At 37.4% G+C, this 23,773-nt stretch overlaps 2 protein-coding genes across 2 annotated transcripts; one reads left to right on the top strand and one right to left on the bottom strand.

Moving 5' to 3' along the window:
• The first annotated feature begins 3,340 nt into the window (after nt 1–3,340).
• LOC122088948 (long-chain-alcohol oxidase FAO2) lies at nt 3,341–7,638 on the top strand. Its single transcript, XM_042658330.1, has 3 exons — nt 3,341–3,746; nt 3,935–4,207; nt 5,717–7,638. The coding sequence occupies exons 1-3, from the start codon at nt 3,498–3,500 to the stop codon at nt 7,448–7,450; spliced, it is 2,256 nt and encodes a 751-aa protein (XP_042514264.1). The 5' UTR covers nt 3,341–3,497; the 3' UTR covers nt 7,451–7,638.
• A 1,716-nt stretch (nt 7,639–9,354) lies between these two features.
• LOC122088949 (succinate--CoA ligase [ADP-forming] subunit beta, mitochondrial) lies at nt 9,355–22,269 on the bottom strand. The gene is made up of 12 exons (XM_042658331.1): nt 21,991–22,269; nt 21,737–21,847; nt 21,437–21,548; nt 19,820–19,884; nt 14,422–14,499; nt 14,109–14,183; nt 13,882–14,034; nt 13,627–13,761; nt 12,836–13,000; nt 10,244–10,366; nt 9,878–9,949; nt 9,355–9,676 (listed from the first exon to the last, which is right to left on the bottom strand). The coding sequence occupies exons 1-12, from the start codon at nt 22,090–22,092 to the stop codon at nt 9,599–9,601; spliced, it is 1,269 nt and encodes a 422-aa protein (XP_042514265.1). The 5' UTR covers nt 22,093–22,269; the 3' UTR covers nt 9,355–9,598.
• Nucleotides 22,270–23,773: the final 1,504 nt, after the last annotated feature.

The raw sequence follows: 23,773 nt of genomic DNA, 5'->3' as shown, positions 1-23,773 counted from the left end.
ATTTTGAAAGTTCTTGAAATTTAGATAGACTCTAGAGAATAAGGAAAAAAAAAACTATGACAACTTCGAAAGATGGATTGAAAGTAAATTATATTTATTAGGATAGGGGTAGAAAGGTCTGTATACCCAAAAAAAAGAGAATAAATTGACTCTCAAAAATCCGAATTCGATTTACATTTATATCTGATTAAGAAATATTTAGATCCAATTACATTCGATCTGAATCTATTCCATTTACATTCCTAAGTAGTATGCTTCACCTCAACTAGCTTGGATTGAAAATTAGTTATGTTAAAAATTGACTGATTTTTGGTGATGGCTGAAAATTGTCTGATGAATGATACTTAAGGTTGTTTAATAACATGGGCCCCCAATGTTTGACTTTGACATGGTAATATATATATATATATATATATTTTTTGGGAAGGGGTGTTGTGCGAGTGATTATTGTCTGTCGTGACTGCGATGGTACGACAAACAGCGGATGCCTGAGACGACATTGACATGTGCCCCGATATCATTTCAACCATCCAATGCTCACCGCATTATTACACTCGTGACAAAGGATGTTTTCACATGTTGGACATCATAATATCTCATGATGAACAATCTTATTAAATTGAAAAAGCACATTGGCATTGGGAAGATTCACGTTAGATGGTGATTTTTGTGTTCATACTTGAGAAGTGGACAAGATGATATAGGGCCCAAATCTCTCCATCACTTAGCTGGTTGAAGTTTTGAGATTTTTTATTATCACTGACCATCTCATCTCACACATCAACATTAGATGCTTAATTAATGCATTAAGATTTTTTTGGTAGAAAAAATGTCGATAATAAATTAAAAACAGAACGGGGTGAAGAGACCCCACAAGAATCCATATACAAAGAAAGAGATAAAATAAAATGAGAGACATTATCTCAAATAATAAAAAGATGATTTTCGATAGAAACAAGGATATTCGAATCTATAACAAAGATATATAATGTCAATCTTTGATAATAGAGGCAATCTTTCACGGAATATGCAAAGATTGAGACACATATTAATAGTCTCCAAATTACACGGGCTTGCCTAATTAACCCATAAGACTAAAAGACACTACACTTTTTCCAAAACCCTTAATCACCAATTTGACTCATAAGCTTGTGCTTCATTGGATGATCAGGGATCACAATTGTACCATTCTTTGTGTACATCATCAATTGTGAATAAAGAAAGGAAAGACTGGGTCCCAAGCTGAGCTGGACCCTCATTGAACCAGGTAGGTTAACCCACCGATTGATTTAGGGAAAATTACATGATTACTTATTTTTGGGTTTCACTTTACAAAATTACCCACAAAAAAGTTTTAGTTAACAAAAATACCCAAAATTAGGTTTGAGTTTACAAAACTATCCATCCAAAGTTTTAGTTAACAAAAATACCCAAAATTAGGTTTGGGTTTACAAAACTACCCAAAATAGTGATTCTTCATCTTCCACAAATAATCATGTATTTTTTTATGGCTAAAATTTTGAGTGTGTAGTTTTGTAAACCCAAACTTAATTTTAGGTATTTTTATTAACTTAAACTTTAAGTGGGTAATTTTATAAAGAGAAATCTAATTTTGGGTATTTTTATTAACTGAAACTTTTGATGGGTAATTTTACTAATAAAAACTCAGAAATAAGTAATCATGTAATTTTTCCATTGATTTAGCTATTGAGGATGGACCAGTGTTGACTGTTCAATGAACCAGTTTAGTTGACCGAGCAGTCCAGTTAGTGTGGCCACTCATCTCAATTTATCACTCCATGTAACGTTTGACCAACGGCACTCAACTATGAACTCTCCGCCAGCTCTTCCAACTAACATCTGATTTTTTTTCATGATCTCTTTCTTTTCTTACATTAGGACACGTAGCCGATGCACCCAAACAGATGGGCTGAATGACAGCCCTTCATGAAATATAAAAAATTCAACTTCTGTTGATGACCATAGACATCAGGGCTACATGAGCAGATAACATTTTTTTTCCCTTTCTCTAATGTATGGAGAGAATCTTCCACACCACATCAATAATATAATAAAGAATGACATCATTCACTCGCATGACACTTGCATAACAAGAACACAAGGGAGATAAAATAGATCATAACAATTAGGGGTGTCAATCGGTCGAGTCGGTTTGGTTTCGGTCGGGCTTAATCGGGCTTGAAGACTTTCAAAGGCTACACCGTGTCCGCCCATTTAACTAATCGGGCTTAGTTATTGAGGGCATGGTACACTTTATATTCGGTCGGTCGGTCTCGGGCTATAATCGGGCTACCTTAATCGGGCTTTAGTCGGGCCTTAACCGGGCTACGGACATGTTTAATGTTAAACGGGCTTTAACCGGTTTTTAAACGGGCCCTCTTTAAAATGTGTTATTATATTCCGGCCCACTCATGCAAGCCCAAAAAAATGACAATAAATCAATAAATGATACCAAATATAACCATTATTTAAAATATGAACATGTCTTTACTTTTTAGTTTTTATTATTTAATTTGGGGGGTAAAATAGGTGTTTTACAATCATTAAAGGGTCGGGCCAAGTCGGTGCACAATAGGCCGGTTTCGATAGAGCATTATTCGGTCGGGTGCCCGACGGTCCAAGTAGCAAAATCGAGACCGACCATTTATAAACGGGCCAGGCTCAAGCCCGACACGTTTAATAAACGGTCTGGGCCGGACCGGTCTATAAACGGTCGGTCCCGATCGATTTAGTCGGATCGGGCCACTAATTGATACCCCTAATAACAATGCTTAGTGGGGATTCTTTCTCACATCTACTTATATAATGAGCCATGTGATCCGCACTAACACTCGTCTCGTCAAACAAAATGTGGTCCCTACTAAATGAATCTATCTCCAGCTCTTTCATTAATGTGATTTTATTTGAGGAATTGATATCAAATCAATCAATATCGATGCCAATTCTTAGATGATCATATATCAGTGGATCAATATTAGTCAATTTCAATACTATACTTATATTGATTACGAAATCCTTGCTCTAGAGTCGCGGGAAAGTTGTTTAGTCTCATATATGTATGTACGTAGAGAGAAAGGTTTTAAAAATAGGATCCTGGCGATTTTGATTCAGATAAATTTCAAATCAATGAAAATCGAACTCAATAATCCTAAAATTGCCCATTTGATCTGAAAATCCATCGATTCATGAGAATCTTAAAAAAAAAATTTCGATTTAGAGAGTACGGGGAAGATTTCTAAAAAGGCAGCGTGGACCATGTACTCGATTAGTTTATTACATGATAAATTTATGGATCATCCTACTCCACAAAATTGGACTCGTACTACAAATTGGACTAGACTTTTTTTATTTAGACTCTTTCTTCAAGGCGATCTTTTTAATGCAAGGAAGTGTGGATAAATATAGAAGTTCGATTCGCAGGGGAGATACAAGTCATAAAACGGAGTCAAGGAAGAAGAAGAAGAGGGAATAAGATTATGGAGGCAGAGGAGCCAAGGAGCAGCAGGGAGTGCCACCCTTTATTGAGAGGTGGAAGAAGAATTGAGAGTTACAGTCATGGCCTTTCTTCATCTCAGATGGAATCACTCACTGCCATTTGTGAGACTTTCATTCCTTCAATACCTTCAGAAGATCCTCACCACGTTGGCAGCAAGGAGGTTCCCTCTACCCACTCTGTTCAATCCTTCTTCAATGCTTCTGCTTCTCAGAAGCCAATCCCTGATGAGGTAATAAAAATTCTTTCTTTTTCTGCTTACTCTTCTTCTGGGTTTCTGCGTTCAGACTGAATTGAATCTTAAAAAAAAATTAAAAAAAAAAAAAAAAAAAAGTACTTTTGGGTTCTGGGTTGTTCTCATGACAGGAAAAAATTGTTAATTTCTAACAATATTTGGTGTTTTAATTTTAATGGTGGCAGGTTGCAGAGATTTTTGTGAAGAGGGGTTCATCAGATGGTGTTGGTTTAGTGCGAATTGTCCTATGGCTTCTATCGACCAGATTGGGGACTCTGTTGCTCTGTGGGATGCTATGTTTTGGGTCGAAATGGCCATTCATTCACAAATTCTCTGAAATTTCATTGCAAAATAGGGAATTGGTTCTGAAGAAGTGGTCAAAAGAGAGGTTCCTCGTTCCTCTTAGAGGAGTTTTTATGATTGTCAAGGTCTTCTGCTTCTTCACATTCTTCTCACGGGTAAACTCTCACTCTCTCTCTCTCTCTCGCCATATTTATTCTTCCACTTTCTTCCCTTTTTCCCATTTAATCTTCAAATTTATTGGGAAAAAAAAATTAGTTGTTTCTGTGTTTTACTTTCTTTCTTCTGCCAAAGATAAAGGTATGATTATAGTTTCAAGTTCCAAAACATTGTCGTACACGCTGGAAATAATCGAGTTGTCAATTTTATTATCTTTGAATGGAAGAATCTTGTCGTTTGGTGGGTGTTTTACCGTTTCTCGAGGAGCAGTTACATGTCATTTTTTTTATTGGAGGAATTCTAATCATCCGTCTTTTATGAACTATTTATGGGTGACTGGATTTGGTGATATGGTGATTCTAACTACTGTATATCTAGAGAATAACCTGGATTGGGTAGTAATCAAATTTTGGGAGAAATGAATGTTTCCTGATCATGTAGCCGTGAGTGTAGACATATAAGTTGGTAAAATTATGTCCCACCATTGTGAAATCCAAAAAATACACTCGATGCCCATGTGCATTCTGTTCTTGGCCTGCATTAGAGTAGGGCCATGCGACCAAGGAGAGTTCATTTTCTCCAAACTTTACATTAAAAAAAGGAGAGATGGATACACTGTCCGCTTGCTGCATGCTAGTATTGTACACCAATGGGAGGACAGGATGAGGAAAGGCATGGGGTCATTTTAAGAAGGGACGGAGGAGAGAGAGTGACATAGACTGGGCACCTCGGTAGCATGCCCAGACTTTTCCCTAAAAACATTTTTCCCTTTTAGATTGGGGGAACCAAATTTATCTTCTATCTTAATCTAAGTACTTTCGTCAATTTTCATAATTCATATGCAGTCTGTTATTTTCCTAATTAACTAAATAGTAAAAAACTCTGAAAAGTGGGTAATCTTAATTCTTTTGTCAATTTTTGTAATTTATATTCCCTTCAAGAGAAAGGATTTACAGGTACAGTAAAGCTCTTTGAGTAAAAGAAAACAAAGGATAAGAAATTAATTAAAAATAAAAGTTTTGTAAGATTGTGTAACTGTAACTTATTCAAAACTTTTTGTGTTTTCATTTTTAAGTATTTTTTTGGAGAGTTTTTCTAATCCGATGGTCCCCCTATTGGATGAAGCCCTCCGCCCACCTCTCCACAGTTGATTTGTATGCTCTGCTGACTAGAGTACCCTTCATCTTTTTGGAGAAATGTTTTTTTCAGCTCCATAAATCAAATGTGATCAGGAGCAGTTGATGGCTAAATAAATTTCTTTTACTTTTCAAATCAAAGGGATTTAATTGTTAAAAAACAAAAAAATTAACAACAAGATTATTTAGAATTTTTGGAGTTAATTACAGTCATATTTTGTACTGATTATACAGTCCCCTTTTCGAAATGTCTTCAAATTTTAATTACATAAAGAGTATGGTTGCAGTTCTTAATTTTGGCAGCTTTTTATGGAACTGGAGAAGAGTGAATTTACAAGGTTTTAATTTTCTCTTCCTATGGCCTTGTTGCAGACTGATGAAAAATCAAAAAACCCAGCTTGGGATGCAATGGGATATCACTTGGAGACTCAGGAGAACTCACGCAGAACCCAGAGGGGAAGACCTCTTGAGAAAGGAATAGTAGAAACTAAGCAAGAAACTGATTCAACCCTTATTAGATCACTCACAGAAAAAGGCTTGAAAGTCACAGAAGATCCTCAACAGAACCTCTACAATATTGAATGTGATGTTGTCATTGTTGGTTCTGGTTGTGGTGGTGGAGTTGCAGCTGGAGTTCTTGCAGGTTCTGGCCAAAAAGTCATCGTCCTTGAGAAAGGGGACTATTTTGTGCCTGAAGACTATTCCACTCTGGAGGCTCCCTCTATGGATCAGCTATATGAAAAAGGTGGATTTCTAACATCTGCTAATGGCGAAATGTTGATAGTGGCAGGGTCAACAGTGGGTGGTGGTTCAGCTGTGAACTGGTCTGCCTGCATCAAAACTCCTAGTTCTGTGCTCAAGGAATGGGCAGTGGATCACAAGCTTCCTATCTTCGGAACTTCTGACTATCTCTCTGCCATGGATACTGTGTTTAGAAGGCTTGGTGTCACAGAAACTTGTACAATGGAAGGAATCCAGAATCAAGCCCTCCGTAAGGGGTGCAACAATCTTGGTCTAAAAGTTGAATCAGTTCCTCGGAATTCCTCGGAGATTCATTACTGTGGGTCTTGCTGTTTTGGATGTAAAACAGGGGAGAAAAAAGGAACTGATTCTACTTGGTTGGTGGATGCTGTAGATCATGGTGCAGTGATCTTAACTGGATGCAAAGCCAAGAAGTTCATATTGGAAAGGAATGAGCTTAATGAGATTAAAAAGATGAAGTGCTTGGGAGTAATGGCCACGACATTGAATAGAAACATGACAAAGGAACTGCGCATCAAAGCTAAGGTAACAATATCAGGATGTGGGTCACTCTTGACACCACCTCTAATGATCTCTAGTGGACTCAAGAACCCAAACATTGGCAAGCATCTTCGTCTCCACCCTGTTATGATGGCTTGGGGATACTTCCCGGAGTCGATCTCAGACCTCAAAGGCAAAGCATATGATGGTGGTATAATCACATCTTTGCACAAGGGAGTGGGAGAGAATTCTGTTGTTAGGTACATCATAGAAACTCCTGCATTGGGGCCTGCTTCATTCGCTTCATTTGTCCCCTGGTTATCTGGACGCGATATGAAGGAGAGGTTGGTGAAGTATTCAAGGACTTCTAACATCTTCACACTAGTCAAGGATCAGGGTTCAGGGGAGGTGAAGGCTGAAGGAAAGATAAAGTATTCGCCTAGTAAATTGGACAAAGAGAACCTTACGGCCGGATTGCGACAAGCCTTGAGGATTTTGATTGCAGCTGGAGCTGTTGAGGTGGGTACCTTTCGGAACGATGGGCAGAGAATCAAATGTAAGGGGACAAAGGAGAAGGAATTGGAGGAGTTTTTGGATTCAGTTGCAGCATTGGGAGGTCCAATGGCAGGTGAAAAGCATTGGAACAACTACTTTTCTGCCCATCAGATGGGGAGTTGTAGGATGGGTGCTACTCCAGAAGAAGGAGCAATTGATGAGAATGGTGAGAGTTGGGAAGCAAAGGGTCTATTTGTATGTGATGGAAGTGTTTTGCCCACTGCAGTTGGAGTCAATCCCATGATCACCATCGAATCTATTGCCTACTGTCTGTCCAAAAACATTGCTGAGTCTATGAAAAAGGTCTAATTATGTTCCTGAGAACAACTGACCTTTTTTTTTGTTTTTTGTTTTTTGTTTTTTTCTTTTCTGAATTCCTTATGTAATTGCTTTATGAAGTTAGTAGAACAGATGTTCTGGTGGCAATAAGAAGTAGAAATATGGTTTTTGTATTAGACGAAAAGAACTAATAGATAATGAAATATTGGTTCTTAAGACATCTCTGGCAATGAATCAACAATTCAAAATGATTTTCTTGCATATTCTTGATGAACCAGTTTACATATAGATGTAGGAGGATTTGTTTGGGAAATTAGAAACCCCTTTGACTTTTCATCTACAAAGAATTCTCGATATGAAAACACAGACAAAGGGCTATCATTGAATAGAAAAAAGTGTCAAGCCATGTACTGCGTAACAAACCCTTCTACCAAGTGGAGATATTCAGAAATTTCATCCTCATATTCAAGACCTATGGACAAAGGGACTGATGCCCTTGGCACAGGCAGCACCCAGTCGATGAAGTTAGCAATAGTCAAAAACTGCATCAGGTGTTGTCAAATAATCTACCAGATTAATGCTCACTTCCCCATCACGACAACTACTTTTGGACTACAAGACCAAAGTTCTAAATCTCGGTTGAAACTTAATTAGATACCTTAGGCTTAAATTAAATAAGTTACTGGTTTCGATTATATTTCACACATTGCGATAATTTCAATCAGTTTCGACTAATTTATACGAGTTTTGAGTCCTTTTGACCAGCTTAATTTCGATCAGTTTCGACCAATGTCATAATTTTGATCAGTTTCGATAGTTTCGACCAATTTTGATCAATCCACGACATGTCTAATTATAACCAAAAATATCTGATTTCGACCAGGTTTAGCAGATTCCAACCCACCTCGAGATTAAAATTATTATCCTTAACTACAACTGGGAAACCTCAAGATCACAATCTAAAGATGGATGATCACTTATCAAATAAAGAAAAAAGAAAGATCACCTAGGAAATCCTTCCAGGGGGATCAAGGTGTTATGCCATTTTAACTAGTTAAGAGTGGCCTTCTAGTAATTCTGGATTGATTTATCTAAGCCTACTACAATTTGGTAGTTCCTAAAAAACACTAATGGATCAGATATCTTCATGTATTGCAATTGAACTCATAGACAGGGTTACTTTTCCCTGTTTAACTTCAACCATGATTGACTTATTGCATAAAAAATTGATCTTTAATTATAACACTTTAATTGAATCGACTCAGTAAAATATATCTCCTTGTGATGGTAGATCCCATGGTAATTTTTCCATTCTACATCCCAAAAATATTACACCACACTGAAAAGACTGAGGAAAATTGTATGTAAAGATGAAGATTTTCTGCGATGCAAATATTGAATTGATATATTTTTTGCTAAAATTCACAGATCTTCAAAAAGTATTGGCTTATGGTAGAAGTTAATAATTCAATACCTTTAGAAACATGATTTGATTCTTATTTGCTTATCGTACTGGACATTAATGGGTTCGCACATTTCAGTCTTACCATATGCTTGGTATAACATTAGTTAAAAAAAAAAAGAACACAACTGTGTACCACCCTCCTAAGCTTACAACCAAAAGGAACATCCTACCGAAGATATAAACCTCTTATCATTCACTCTAGAGTCCTAAGCGTCAACAACAACATCCAAAATCCTATCCCAACTTAATGAAGTTGACTACATGGAGATTCTAAGCATGGACGAGCATAAGAATCCATACAAAAAGATAAACAGATTATTGCTAATTATAATAATTGTCAACGGTCAACCTAACACACCATTACAAATCAACCACAAGCTTATAACGATAGACTATTGTAAGGTACCAAAGCATCACCATGAGAAACAATTTGGTTGGGGGGATGGGGGGAAGAGAATGCCAGCAGAGCTAGAGAGAAAACAGGAATGGGATTTGCTGCAATAAACTTTTAAATGTGATTATACAAAAATTACCCCTCTATTCCATCCTAAAAAAAATTATTTGTGGGGGTAAATAAGTTCTAGTGAAGTGAACTATTTCACTAGGCAATGTAACGTACAAGATTACCCTTTCCAAAACTATTAAATGTTTACCTTGTGCAAAATCAATCGGTAAACATGTTTCAAATAAAATGGGAACTGTTAGTGATTCCCTCAACTTGCCGTTGCTTTAACTGCTTTCTCAGCTGCATCATCAAGATCTTCAGCAGTGATTAATGTCATTCCACTCTCCTACAGATGCATTAGAAGAAAACAAAAGGAAAAGTCAGTCAGCTAATATTTTTCCGTTTCTTTTAGGAGTCGTCCTAGAACCACGTGCATCAAATGCATATGACATCAGCATTTTCCTATTCTTAAACATTATATTTGCACATTTTCTCTAAATGAATAAGTTGTCATGGATAGAGCAGTTGGACCAGGTTTCACATTCACCTTCAAGATTCTCTTCCCTTGATCCACATTGGTGCCTTCAAGACGAACAATTACAGGTACTTTCAATGCAACCTTCAAAATAAACCCAATAAAAATGTTAATGCTTTACAGCAACTGTCTTCTAGCACAAACAAGGATTTATTGCAAACGATTTTAATTTTTTCAAATTCAATTGCCAGAAAGTCACATAAATACTGATGTCTCCCAGTACCAATTTATACCACCAGGATTTTACTTCTGAATGCTGGAGTTGGGAACTTGGGCAAAATGATCGGTCTTATTAAGGGGTAACCAAGTTAAAACAAACCATGTTTACACATGCACTCAAGTACCCAAACCAATAAAAATGCATATGCAATACATCACCTGTTTGGCGGCATTGACAATCCCACTTGCTATTACATCACATTTCATGATCCCTCCAAAAATGTTGACCAAGATAGCCTTCACCTTCTCATCAGATGTCAATATTTTGAATGCCTCCACAACCTACTCACGATGAACAGGAAAATCAGTAAGCACAGATACAAATCTTTTCAAGGTATCACCGTTCATCTTTAAAGCACCATACTCGAGATCCAATGTGACAAGGGACAATTCCTTCTATCATCCCACAAGGAAGGTCATTAACAGGCCCCAGACAATGAAGTAAACCAATAAATAAATAAATAAATAAAAACAATCCAGTGGTACCAACCCAAACTATCACACCATCCACTAATGTTTTCACCATTCTTCTTTAAATAAACTAAAAAATGGAAGAGAAATTGGATAGGCACTAAAGTGTAAGCTTCAGGTCATTTTTGGACTGGATTCCCAAATTTTACCATTGGCACTCTGAACCTAGAGCTAGAAAATAGACTAATGCTTCACATGCAGAGTGTAGTATAAATTATTTCGTAACTAAGGTGGTTTCTTCCCATGTGGTGGCCTGCTCTTCAGACTCAGCACATAAGGAGCTCCCATCTTTGCTTAGTACCGCTAAGTTGAACTCTCATAGTTGATCTTTTGGAATTTGGAAACCCAGGTCCAGCCAGAGTTATTAAATTCGCCGAATTATTCGCGAATAATTCGCGCGAACAGAATTTTTCCGAATTAAACGAAAAATTCTGACCGAATCCGAATTATAAATAAAATTCTTTAAAAATCGCGCCTTTTTCTAATTAGATTTAAAATCGCGATTATATCGGACCGAACCGTTTTAAACCGAATAATTCGGTTCAAACACACTTTATTAAAAAAAAAAAAAAAAATCGAATTACAAAAGCCAAAAAGAGGGTTTCTGAACTGAACTTTCGTTTCTTTCTGTTTCTTCCCCCAAACCCTCATCCTCTCCATCTCCGAGACTTCGACCGGCGACTCTGTCAGTCTCAGTCACTTGATGTCTCTTCCAAATTTCAATCCATGTCTCCGCCTCTCCGGTGACTTCGTGAGTTCGAAGGTAGGTGACTCGTGAGGAGAGCATGGGACAAAAGCCAAAATAAAGAGGAAAAGGAGCCGTTTTTGTTTCTGGAAGACTGTCATTACCGGCTGCAGGCAGTGCCGCAGTGGTCGGTGCCAAGGACGACGGCGACCGCCGCACCTGCTCGGCTGCTCCACAGACAGCACCCGAGGTAACGGTTACCTGAGTACGGGCCACAACAGGTCACCGGGTCCTATAGATTCCACGCATTCACCTCGATGCCGCTTCTTGTCTGCTGCAATACTACCGCAGATGCGTTCCAACAGTGTGTCCCCATGCTCCTTAGCCAGCCGGGCTGTGTTGCCGTGTGAATCGTGAGTTCGTGACTAACGCCTGAAGTTCCATAGAAATCAGATCAGAAACTCTGAATATTTTAACTCTGCAATCTGATGTTCTGCTTAAATTTCTCAAATTTCAGATTTGTTCTTAATCTAATATCTGATTATTAAGTTGTTTATCAAACAGTCACTGGAATATTGCCCATCAATTTGCTTTTCTATTCTTAAGTTTCAAATCTGTTCTAGATTTCAAAATCCAGATCGATAAAGATTCCTAGCTCTATACCATTTTCAAATTCTGATTTTTGAAACTGAATCATTCTTTTTCTGAATCTGATTTATGTTTGCTGATTATTCATTATTTGGATCAATATTTTTTTATTGTTCAGAACGCTAAAATATGCCAATTGATTTTACTGTTTTGTGGTTTCTTAGTTCCAGTTGGATTCTTCAATATCTTGAAATCTATCCATTGGATTTCAATCCAAGAAAGGGCATACCTGGTGCACAAGGCTCCCTATTTTTGATTTTTGAACAGTTAATTACTTAATAAATAAAATAGATACAATAAATTATAAAAAAATAACATCCGAATTTTTTGCCCGACTTTTATTTTGGTACTTGAATAATTCTCGAATCCGAATCCGATTTTTATTTTGTCCGCTTTTTTGACCGCTTTTCTGACCGAACCCTTAAATTAACCAAACGAATTATTCCGAATAATTCTTCGGCCGAATAATTCCCGAATCCGAATTTGCTAACTATGGGTCCAGCTGGTATCTGTGGGGTCCTTCTAGTCCAAATGGTGAGAGCAGACTCTCTACAGCAGAGTTTAGGGTGCTCAATATTGGTTTAGTGATTGCCAATTCTAAAGAGTGGAGAAAAAGTCCATTATTGAAGGAAACATGACAATTGGATGGATGAGGTCCCTTCGAACGCCCTCGGAAATGTCTTCCCTCAAAGCTAGATCACTTCCAGCTGAAGAAACTCTCTCTATCATGGAGAAAAAGATTGGCTAATACAGTGGCAGACACTTTAACTGGAGGAGGGGCATATATGGAATTTCTGTAGTTGGGATAAACCTCCTATCATGTTGTTAGCTTCTCCTTTTTCCTTTCCATCGTGTGTAGGCCTTGGCTCTCTTCTTCTGCTATAATACTTTGCGAATTTCTTTCATCAATAAAATTTTTCTAGTGTTCTACGAATGCAAGACATTACCTGACCCTCTGAGGCATTCCCACCAACATCTAGGAAATTGGCAGGGGTTCCACCATGCAACTTAATAATATCCATTGTAGCCATTGCCAACCCTGCTCCATTCACCATGCAGCCGATTTCTCCATCTAAGCCAATATAGTTTAAATCTGCTTTAGCAGCGGCAACCTGTCAGAAAAATGAAGAGCATCATAACAAGAAGTTCAAGCAACAAGTGAGGATCCTTGTTTCCCTCCTCCCCGTGCCCCCAACATTAAGTCTCTAAGTTCTAAAATAAAAAAGAAAGATTTCTTGATCCTCTTTCCCCCGATATGTGATTAACATCAAGGAAAAAAACACAAAACCAAAAGGATCTTATGCCCACACATCTGCCAAGAAATCTATAAATTGACCTACAGAATCTCTGTAAACTTCAGCTGAAGAAGAAAATAACATCTTTTGCACAAAAGCAGATTCTTTATATTTTTGTTTGTAATTTATATATAAAAGAAAAAAAACTATGGTTGACTCTCCCCAGAAAAATGATGAGAATAATCAGTTCCGCCTAGGGGAACAAGAGAGAACAGGAAATTACTACTGTGGCTTCATTCAAGAGGAGTTGACACTAGCTGCCCCCACAGTTTTGAAAAGACTTGCAACAGCCTGCTTTTGGCAATAAAATTCCAAACTGCTATTTTGTAATTTGGTCCTCTGACCACAGAACTTGATATAGGAAAATTGCAAGGCAACTCCAAACTTTAAGCCAGCAGGGTCCTTGACATATATAAATCAATGAATGAATGAAAAGTCCATACCTCTCTAGGGTCCTCCTGGGATGCATCACGAAAAGCAAATATCTCTTTGTGGCGGAAAGCAGCATTATCATCAAAATTCAACTTCGCGTCAGCAGCAACCAGCTGGTTATCAGAAGTTTCGGCAATGGGATTGATCTGTCCAAGAAAAATTAGATATAAAGAAGCCATCAGCAAAGAATAAAAATGGAAAAAGTAGAACAAGGAAGTAACCAATTGTATATTGTTTGATAAAAAATAATATATTTACATGCTCACCTCCAAAAGTGTACAGTCGCTCTTGCAGAAAAGGTTGTATAGCTTTTTCACTTGTTCTATGGCAGAATTTCTGTCTGCCACCTTGAGAGCCAAACCATCTACAACTTTAGCAGCATCTTCATCTGTGATTCCCTTAAAAACGTCGATAGGCACCTGATTGCAAAAACAAGATTAGATGCGTGACTCAACATGATATGAAGGAACCCAATGAAAATGGCAATAACAACCTTAATGATCATGTCAGGAAATTTCTCTGCAAGGTCTTCAATGCTGGTACCACCTTTGCTACATGCAATAATGATCTGAAGAGGACATGCATATATCATCATCATCATAAAACAACCATTTCCAATTTGCAAGGAATATAATACTTCATTTGGAACCTAATTGGAAGTAATTTTACAGTAAGAAATGAGAGCAAAGCACATCATCGAGAAAAAGGATTTGGAGGAAAAAGAACACACATGAAATTCATAGTTGAAATCACAAGTAAAATTCAATGGTAGCACGCAGAAATGTACTACTACATCTGGAACTTACCGGACCAGCAGTTTTACGGTCAAGAGTGATTGCGAAGTACATCTCATTGACAAGAGATAACTTTTCACACAAGTAAACCTGCCAAGGAAAAAAGTAGTCTTTCATTGTAAGGACTTTCAAAATTAGGTTTTGGAAAGGTAAGCTGGTAAATACTGTCACAAGAAAAAATTTAGAATATGAAACCTTCTAATGGGTATGAATCCGCCTTATGTTAGATTTAAGAAAACCAACAGTTCTAGAGAAATATCAATAAACCAGCAACTCAGATATGGACACAAATCTGATTAAAAGCATTATTCAGATGGGAGAATATTATCTCAAAATTTATGGCCAATCCAAGGGTTAAATCAATAGCTATTGAAGAATCCTACTCACAATAGGAAGCTTCAAGAACCAGAAAACGATATCTGATTTGACAAAGATCAAAACGATCATTGCTTATGAAGGAAATAACACACTACTGACAGTAAATACTTCGCAGATATACCAACATATGATTCTGAAATCAAATTAGGTAAAACAGTAGTTAAACTGAGATTTCTTAGAATCCTACTCAAAGAAGGAACCTCAGAAATCGAGGGGAAGATCTGGTATTAATGCAGAACTGCAGCATAAAAGAGTTAAAGAGCGATAGCCTAGCAGAATGAAATTATAGAGCTGAATAACAAAATAGTAGGATATAAACAGAATTAATAAGGTGAGAGATTAAGGTCCGCAGAGGGATGGTACTGACCTGTAGTTTAATAGAGAAAACAAGACATAAAGAAGAATTGAAGAAGAGAAAATGAAACAGAAAGGAAGATCGCAGGAGAGAGAGAAAGAAGGAGAGAAACAGAACCGCAGGGAGGGAAAAGAGGAGAGAGACGAGAGAGTCCATCTCTAATTATCAACTCAAACAGTTCTTAATTCATTCAATAAGATCATTGGGGGGTGGGTTTACAAGCTTAAAATAAAAAGGATAATCAAGAAAAACTCCCTAACTCAAAAATTTACTAATGAACCCCACAAAATCTTATCCATCTACTTAATGTACCCCTTAAATCCCAACTTTTGGGCTTACAAAAGAGACACATTACATTAATTAAACCCAAAAATAACAAGCCCAAGGCTTATAGAACCCAATCATGGCCAAAATAAGGTATTCCAATGCCTAATTGCCCCAACTGGACAACTGATATAGAATTTCAGCAAGAAAAGAAGATGTGCCTGTTGTTTTGGGCTTGGTTCACTTTCTTGGGCAAGTTAGGCTTAATTTTGAATGCCCAATGAGTTATATGGGCCATTTTTCAGTTCTCTATTGTAATGGGCCAATTTTATAAGCCCAAATATTAGGGATTTAGGTCATATACGGGATTAAGTAGTTAGTTTCTAATTTGTAGTAGTCTAGAAGCATTCAATTTTGTTTTCTATAGAATCTCTTGCTTGTGCATGAAGAGTTACGAAAAGGGAGGTCGTGATGATATCATCTACATCCGTACCGCTCCTCATAGAGTAAATCCTGCATCCAACCAAGCCTTTGACCAGAGAAAATCAGTGCACGAGCCTATGCAAACAATTTTAAAAGTGGTAATAGCCTGGTTCCTATAGGCCATGGTCAACGAGATCCTTTCACACTGCTGACAAATCCAACCATTTCCCCAGCTTGAATCTCGTTCAATCAATAATAACACGTGCAATCCCATTACTATTCTGCTGTGATTGTGCGTCTCTCTCTTGACCAGAGAAATCTGTGAACGAGCCTATGCAAACAGGGTTAAAAACGGTAGATAGCCTGGTTCCTATAGGCCATGGTCAACGAGATCCTTTCACACCGCATGGCAAATTCAACCATTTCCCCAGCTTGAATCTCTTTCAATCCATAAACATGAGCAATCGCATTACTATTCTGCTGTGTTCATGGGTCTCTTTCTTGTCCTTCAAATTTCAGATTTCACCACATATTGCAGGACAACCTTCCAAGCATCCATCAATTACCATCTCGAACAGATTAGTGTCGTCTAATGTGACCTGCATCAGGACCCTTTTCCATGCATCACTTCTGTCTTCATTAATCTCCTGTTCTGTTATAGGTTTGACTCTATTTGGAGAATTCCCAGCTCCATCGATTTCTGGTTCTGTAGGCTGGAGGTTGTATCCATCAATCTGTCCATCCTTGTTACTAATTCTGGTTCTTTCTTCTAATTAGCAACTGATGTTTATTCCTAGTTAACTACCATTTAATTTGTTTCTAAATTCGACATTAGTTACAGTGGTTAATGATGCAGTTGCAATTCCTTGGATCGGGCCGAACCAGTTTGAGAACCCGGACCAAGAAACAGGTTCAAATTTGGGTCTTTGGTCTAGTACAATATTAGTAGCTTATTTATTTATTTGGACTTATCTTGTAATCTTTTGTTTTACTTAGGCTACAAAGTAGTAGAGTTTCATTCTATTTTTAGTCTTAATATTTTATTCCACTATAGTTTTAGATCGGGATTAGGAGTCTTTTACATTTTTCTAGGGAAAAAGTTTACTATGCCTCCCGTGTGCAGTTTCCTCTCACTGAATATTTTATTATTATCTCCCACCTAATTTTGAAAATTTAGGCCCCATTAAGTTGATACCTTTTTCAAAACACCTATTGATGTGGTGTGCAGACTCCACCCCACACTAGCAGCGAGGGAACCCTCTCTGATTTTATTTTTTTACATATGCTTGTAATCCCCATCATGAGAGTAGATCGAAGAATAGAATGAACTGAAATTGGTTACTTTGGTGTGGCATGGCTTTTATGCCTCTTAATAGACATGGAAGTTACAAATTCCATCCCTTATGTTTTCTATTTCTATAGTTGCCGCTATGTTTCTCAGCTCCTAAATTCAGTTTTCACCTACTTTCTAATTTTGATTTCACTTGCCATTCTTCACATTATTGGATATTTCTTATTGTTACTAATCCTAAGTTTCTAATTTTTAAACTTTTTATTTTCAAGCTTTCCTGATTATCTCCAACTTATCCAACAGATTCCCTTCTATTTGGATAAGTCGCTCCTCACACCTACTAAGCCCATCTACTAGGGTGATTTGTTATGAGAGCCCTGCGATTCTGGTTGTTTTGCTGGAATCCTAATCCCCTTGTTTGAGTGACCTAGGATCACATCAACACCCTTAACTGCATCACCTTCAGTTCTTGGTGCATAGCACTAGAAAACAAGTTTAAACATATTAAAATCCTACAAAGAGCCAAGACACTTGAAAAATATATCTATATGGAGATAAAGCAGCAATTTTTTGTTACATATGATATTTTATGTGAGAATATTATGGAGGTTGATTTAAGTCTCATAAACCAAAACATCCAGAATCTGCATCCATTAAGAGTTCATCTGGTTGCCCACATATGGTAGAAAACAAACGATAATAAATTTGTCTCTTTTAACCATGAGGCACCTAGAAAGTTGAAAAGAAAATTATTCTTATATCTGTTATCTATCCATCACATTGCAATAAGAACACTAACAGTGATTATCTCCTTCAAAAATGAGGAAAAAACAGCTACTCAGAAGTCATAATTGATCACCAAAAGCAGTCGAGCATCAACACTGGAAAAAATTTGGCAATAGAAGATAGAAGCATCAAATTTTAATGTGATCCATTCAAATTTTTTCAACAGCTTTTTGATACAGGGAAGATACTGACAATTGAGGCAAGGTGTACCAGGAAGCAGGTATTCACAATGAAGGGTAAACATGAAAAGCAGGAAAACCAAGGGAAGGAATCAGCCGCTTCACCTCCTCAAACAGCCTCCTTCCCAGACCAACCCCCCCCCCAGGCCAGATCTCTTCCTCACCCGACTCATTGCTCCCACACAAGTCATACCCACTGTTAGCAAAAACGTGTTTCCGTTTTTTACCGTTTAAAACACGTTTTACCGTATGCTTCTCAAAGATACTTAAAAAAACAGCAAACTTCAATCATTTCCGTTCTAACCACATTTAAAACACATTCCGTTTTTATGGCTTTTTTAAGACTTGATTTTTGAACATAATGTCTACTTAATTGACCATATATCTCTCCCCCGAACTCTGATCGACTTGATTCTTTCACCAACTTGAAGCTAACACAATGGACTATATTTCTCATGATATTACTTTTAACTCAAATTCAAGTCACGGACCCCAAAATTGAGCAATAAACTGACATATTTACTGAAAAATATTTCTAAAATGATGACTCCTAACTCTAATTGAACATATATCACTTCGAGAGTGTTTTAAATGTGGTTAGAACAACACTATAACCTAGTTACATTGCTCAATAAGACTTTAGGCATGTTTGGTGTATGAATTTAGAATTGGTATTGGATGATATTCAATGATATGTTTTAAAACTTATAATGAGACATAGGATGTATAGGCATTAATGTTAGATATTGTAGTTGTTTTAAACACTAGATGCAGATATTCATATAATAATTCCTTAATTTATATAAGTATACTACCGTTTTTTTAATCCCATTTGTTTGAAATCTACACGTTTAAAACTCATACTGTCCGTTTTCCGATTTTTACTGTTCTCTTTTTTTTTACCGTTAATTTGACCATATCATTCGAAAAATTTTACCGTCTAAAACCCGTACCATCCATTTCCCTTTTTTTGCCATTCCCGTTTTTGCTAATAATGGTCATACCAGGTAGAAGGTAATGGCAACTAAAGATTACAATTGAGGACAGAAATGGTGAGGGAAGAATCAACAAATGCTGGTGGGCTGTCCACGAAATGAAAAAGAAGCAGTCACAAAAGAAAGATACAAACTATTGAATCCTCGAAAAAAGAAGAAAAAAGAAAGGCCTCATAGAAGAACTGTATCCTCTCCCTGTCCCTAACACTTCCCACTGCCCCCTCTGACTTGATCATTCTTGCACTCTTTATTTTTATTCTGTAAAGTCAGAACATTTAACAAATTAGTTTAATTTGAGATGAACGAAAGGCTGAGACTAAAGCTAATGATGGCAAAATTTATATTGACCAATAAAAGAAGAGGCTGCACATATACTGGTGATTATTCAGTTTCTGGATTCTAGAAAGAGAATCTGAAGACAGTTTGGTTCTTCTTCTTATCCTATTCAACATCACTATCCTATACAATGAAGAATTTGATTCCTTTACCATACTTAAATGAATTTACTATACACCTCTTTCTCTGTCTTTTTCTTCTTTTATTTTTTGAGAGGAAGCCAGAGAAAATATTACCATACTTTTGTTGTAAGTCCATGATAATGAAAAACTAGGTAAATTACAAAAGAATTTGACGCAGAGGACTATTGAGACTTCATGCTTGATGGTGTCTAATTGAATCAGAAATGAGATAGACTTGCATAAATAAATTATAATATTGGACAAAAGAAGAAAAACCTCACCTTGCTGACAACTTTTCCATGGGGCCCAGTTTGTTTGGTGACCAATACCTGTCCAAGCATCTTCCCTGCAAACAATAAGAGTAAGGTCTGAAAAATGTGAAAACTCTTCAAGATATGGAACCATCAAGCAGGGGAAAAATATACATGATATGTACTAAAATTTCAGGCACATATGGCACAAGACCTAAGTCTTAATTCCTTCATATCAGAAATCTCATGCAAGTAAAACCTTTTAGTCAAATGAGATAGTTATGTTCAAGGCTCAGGGAGAAGCAATGATTTGTAGTTTTAGAGGGCTCGTTTATGTTGAAATGGGTATAAGCAATTAAAAATATTATTTCAATAAAGGAAAAAAGAAGAGGAAGTTGATCTGGAATCGATCTGGAAAAACCTTAAATGGAAGTAAATGATGGGTCATTATGGTGTAGCATGCTACTAACCCCAACCTCAAATAGACCATATACCTCATCATTGACCTTCCTCAACATATACTGGGATGAGATTAAAAGAGCATGCAATGGGATATAACCTCTCTTAAGGTGTGGGATAAATACTGACAACTTAAATCCAAGCACACTCGACAACCCAATACAACGTGACAATTGACTAGACTGAATCCGTTAATTTCACATATTTATACAGTATTTTTACAATAGAATTTTTTTTCCCCGATATGTACAGTGAATATATCTTCCAAGACAAGCATTACCTATACATTAAATATATTGGAAAAAGTTTCCTAAACCAACTCTACACTGTAGCCAGTCGCAGCAATAAAAAAAGAGTACCAATGCATGAGGCTCCCGCCACTGCGAGGTCTGGAGAGGGTCATAATGTAGGCAGCCTTAGCCTCACTTCACGGAGAATCTGTCCAGTTTCCCATTGTTAATTGCAACATGTGGAGAGCTAATTGGGCCATTCTGATTGTTGGATTGTGAGGACACCCTTTGGATTACCCCATGTCAAATTTCATGGCCCATCACAATCATGACCTTGCATTTATTCCACTCTTTCCCACTGTTTTCAGCCAAACTTTTTTTTTTTTTTTTTAACTTTTCATTCCCCATGTCACAAAATGCATTTCTCCCATAACATATAAGTAGAAGCTTACGTGGAGATCACAATCTGAAATGAAAAGCACGAGCTAAGCTGCTATGTCATGGGCATAGGCAAAAGTGAAGCAACCATGTAGGCAGCAACTTCCTTAACTTCCAGTGCACGAAACCCATAATAAAAAGATTTTGCCACACACGTAGTCCACATGTATGATAATTAGGACATCTCCATTTTATCTTTGTAAAGAAATGCCAATAGATGGCCTCTGCTTAATAACAACTTTTTAGCTTCTATTGTTATATGGTTCAAACCATTAAGCAACCAAGAAATCTAGAACATGATGAGAAAAGTTACTGAGCTCAAGCCGATAAATGTGAAAACAGCAGTGCTAAAGCATTATCATACCAATGAAAAACTTGCAGAATAATTTTTAACTAGTCTTACATCACAGTGCATAGGAGATTTTCTATACTCGAGATTATGAAACCAAATTTGGAGTGGGGAAATTAACCCAAACCTAAAATTTAAGAATAAAAAATAAATAAATAAAAGCCATAGTACCAGCAATATCTTCAACTTCATTAGTCTTGACAATATGCACTCCACCCTTCAGACCACTCTTGAAAGTTCCCAAGCCACGTCCACCAGCAAGAATTTGGCTTTTAACAACCAACTACAACAGAACCCCAAATGCAATACATAATCAGAAAAACAATACATGAAATCCTACCAGACTGACCTTGATCGTCAAATATAAGGAAATAGAAGCTCCATAGAACATGACCAACATCCGCAGGCATATCTACAGCCTAACTTTCCACAACGTAAAGTCTCTGCCAAAATGACATGCAGACCAATTACCTCATTTTCCTTGGGGAAGGCATCCTGAATCGCCTTTTTGACTTCTTCAAGAGAAGATACAGCAACACCCTTGGGGACATTAATTCCATATTTCCCCATCAACTCGGCCCCCTGTTTGCAAGTTCATCAGCGCCACAATTTCAAGACCACAGATTTTATATGATTTGTTTAGTTTTCAAACGCAACGAAGAATCATCGAGCACAATTATATCCAGAAGATACGAGATAACAAATCTTCTAGTAAAAACACTGACCTGATATTCGTGGATGTTGAGACGCCGAAGTTGTTGTTGTTGCGATCTCCCGGCGACTGAGAGAGACCGAGAGACAAGCTTGTTAAGTAATCCCCTCGCCATTCTTTCCGATCCTCCCGTGGAGAAACGATTGATTAGAAACGAACCCCGAAAGAGAACCCTAATCAGACCTTTGAGGGATTGACTGAGTGGAGATTACGAGAGGAAAGGGCAGGAGAGGAAAAGGAGTAGAGAGAGAGAGAGAGAGAGAATAGGAGAAATGAAGGGAATGAAAGTTGAAAGTTGAAAGTTGAAAGTTGAAAGTTGAAAATTTTAATTTTCCATTTTTCCTTTCCGCTTTTTTTATTCTCTTTCATTTATTTAATTTGTTTAATTAAAATTTCTCCGTCCTCCGGGGTTTGCGCGTTGGTCTGAGTCGCGCCGCCGACTGCTGTGCCTCGGTACGGCTACTGTCTTATTTCGACGCTTATAGTCGTCTTTAGACGCCCAGCACTTGCTTCTTTCTAATTGCGTTTTGTTTATGCATGTTACGGTGTAACCCTCGTTGGACAATGGGAAAGTTTTCCTCAACCGTGAGATAAAGAAACCCCACAAATCTAAGGTCATTCCTTTATGTGAAAACTTCTATACCCCTTTTATCCATTTCAGTTGTCCTAACCAACCCCTTAATGTCCATGGTGAAATTCTACCAAAAATAAAATAAAAATGTACATGGTGAAAAAATACCACCTCCTCTTCGATTCATATCCTCTTCAACGCGGGGTGTGTTTACGCATATTCGATTGTTAGGAACATCATAGCACACATCCTATAGAGGGCTCATTACACTCTAGTGATGTCTATTAGTGAGGAAGAAATCAAATGTGTAACCTTAACATTGATATAGAACTTTATTCAAGATCTTGGGAGTACCCAAGTTGCAAAGGGCAACAAGTCCTAAAATGGGTCCAATGTTTCTACATATGTGCAAGCATCCCATGTTGTTAATGCTTCCCATGCATTGAATGTTTATAAAGAGCATATAAGGAATCAAATGAAAAGGGATCTTTAAGACCCTCTGTGCCATCATCGATACTAGTGGCCTTAGTTGGAATACTGAACTCAAGCAATTGATATACCATGAAAATAGTGATTGAAACTTCTATGTATCAGTAAGTTCTAACTTCTAACCCTACATGGTTTATATTAACCAACGAGGTTGGTAGCAAAAGCCCTTGCCCCATCATTGTTTGAGTTAATTGATTGTGGGATCAAGTTAGCACACCTATTATGGCTCTTTGGTCCTACGGAAGCCCTGTTTGCCGTATGGGAGCTTCGACTTGGCAGCTATGATCACTCCCATTGAAGTCCAAGGAAGAAGGAAGAGGAGCCATCATCTTTTATAAAGGTAACAATTTTATTGCAGCAAAATGCAAGTTCGGTTGGGGATCTTCAACAGCTGTAGTTGAAGCTGAAGGAGTCCGGGACGCCCTATTGCTTGCCCGAAGTGTTGGTTTTTTTAAGGTTGTAGTGTTTTTAGACTGCAAAGGTCTAATTGGGGTACTGAATGGGATGTCGTCATCACTGGATTGGGCGACATGCTCCATTGTGGATGATATTCTAGCTTTAGTTTTAGATTTTACTTCGGTTGTGTTCAATTTCATTCCTAGATGCTCTAATAAGGAAACACATTTTATTGCGGGTGGGACTGCCAAGTTCCACCTCTCTAGAACACGGTGGCCTACCTCCCCTCTCTCTAGAACACAGTGGCCTACCTCCCCTTTATTTCTTGTAAATTTGTCTT

This window comes from Macadamia integrifolia, chromosome 9, assembly GCF_013358625.1.
Source record: "Macadamia integrifolia cultivar HAES 741 chromosome 9, SCU_Mint_v3, whole genome shotgun sequence".
NCBI classification, from domain to species: Eukaryota; Viridiplantae; Streptophyta; class Magnoliopsida; order Proteales; family Proteaceae; genus Macadamia; species Macadamia integrifolia.
This window is presented reverse-complemented; position numbering and strand designations above follow the sequence as displayed.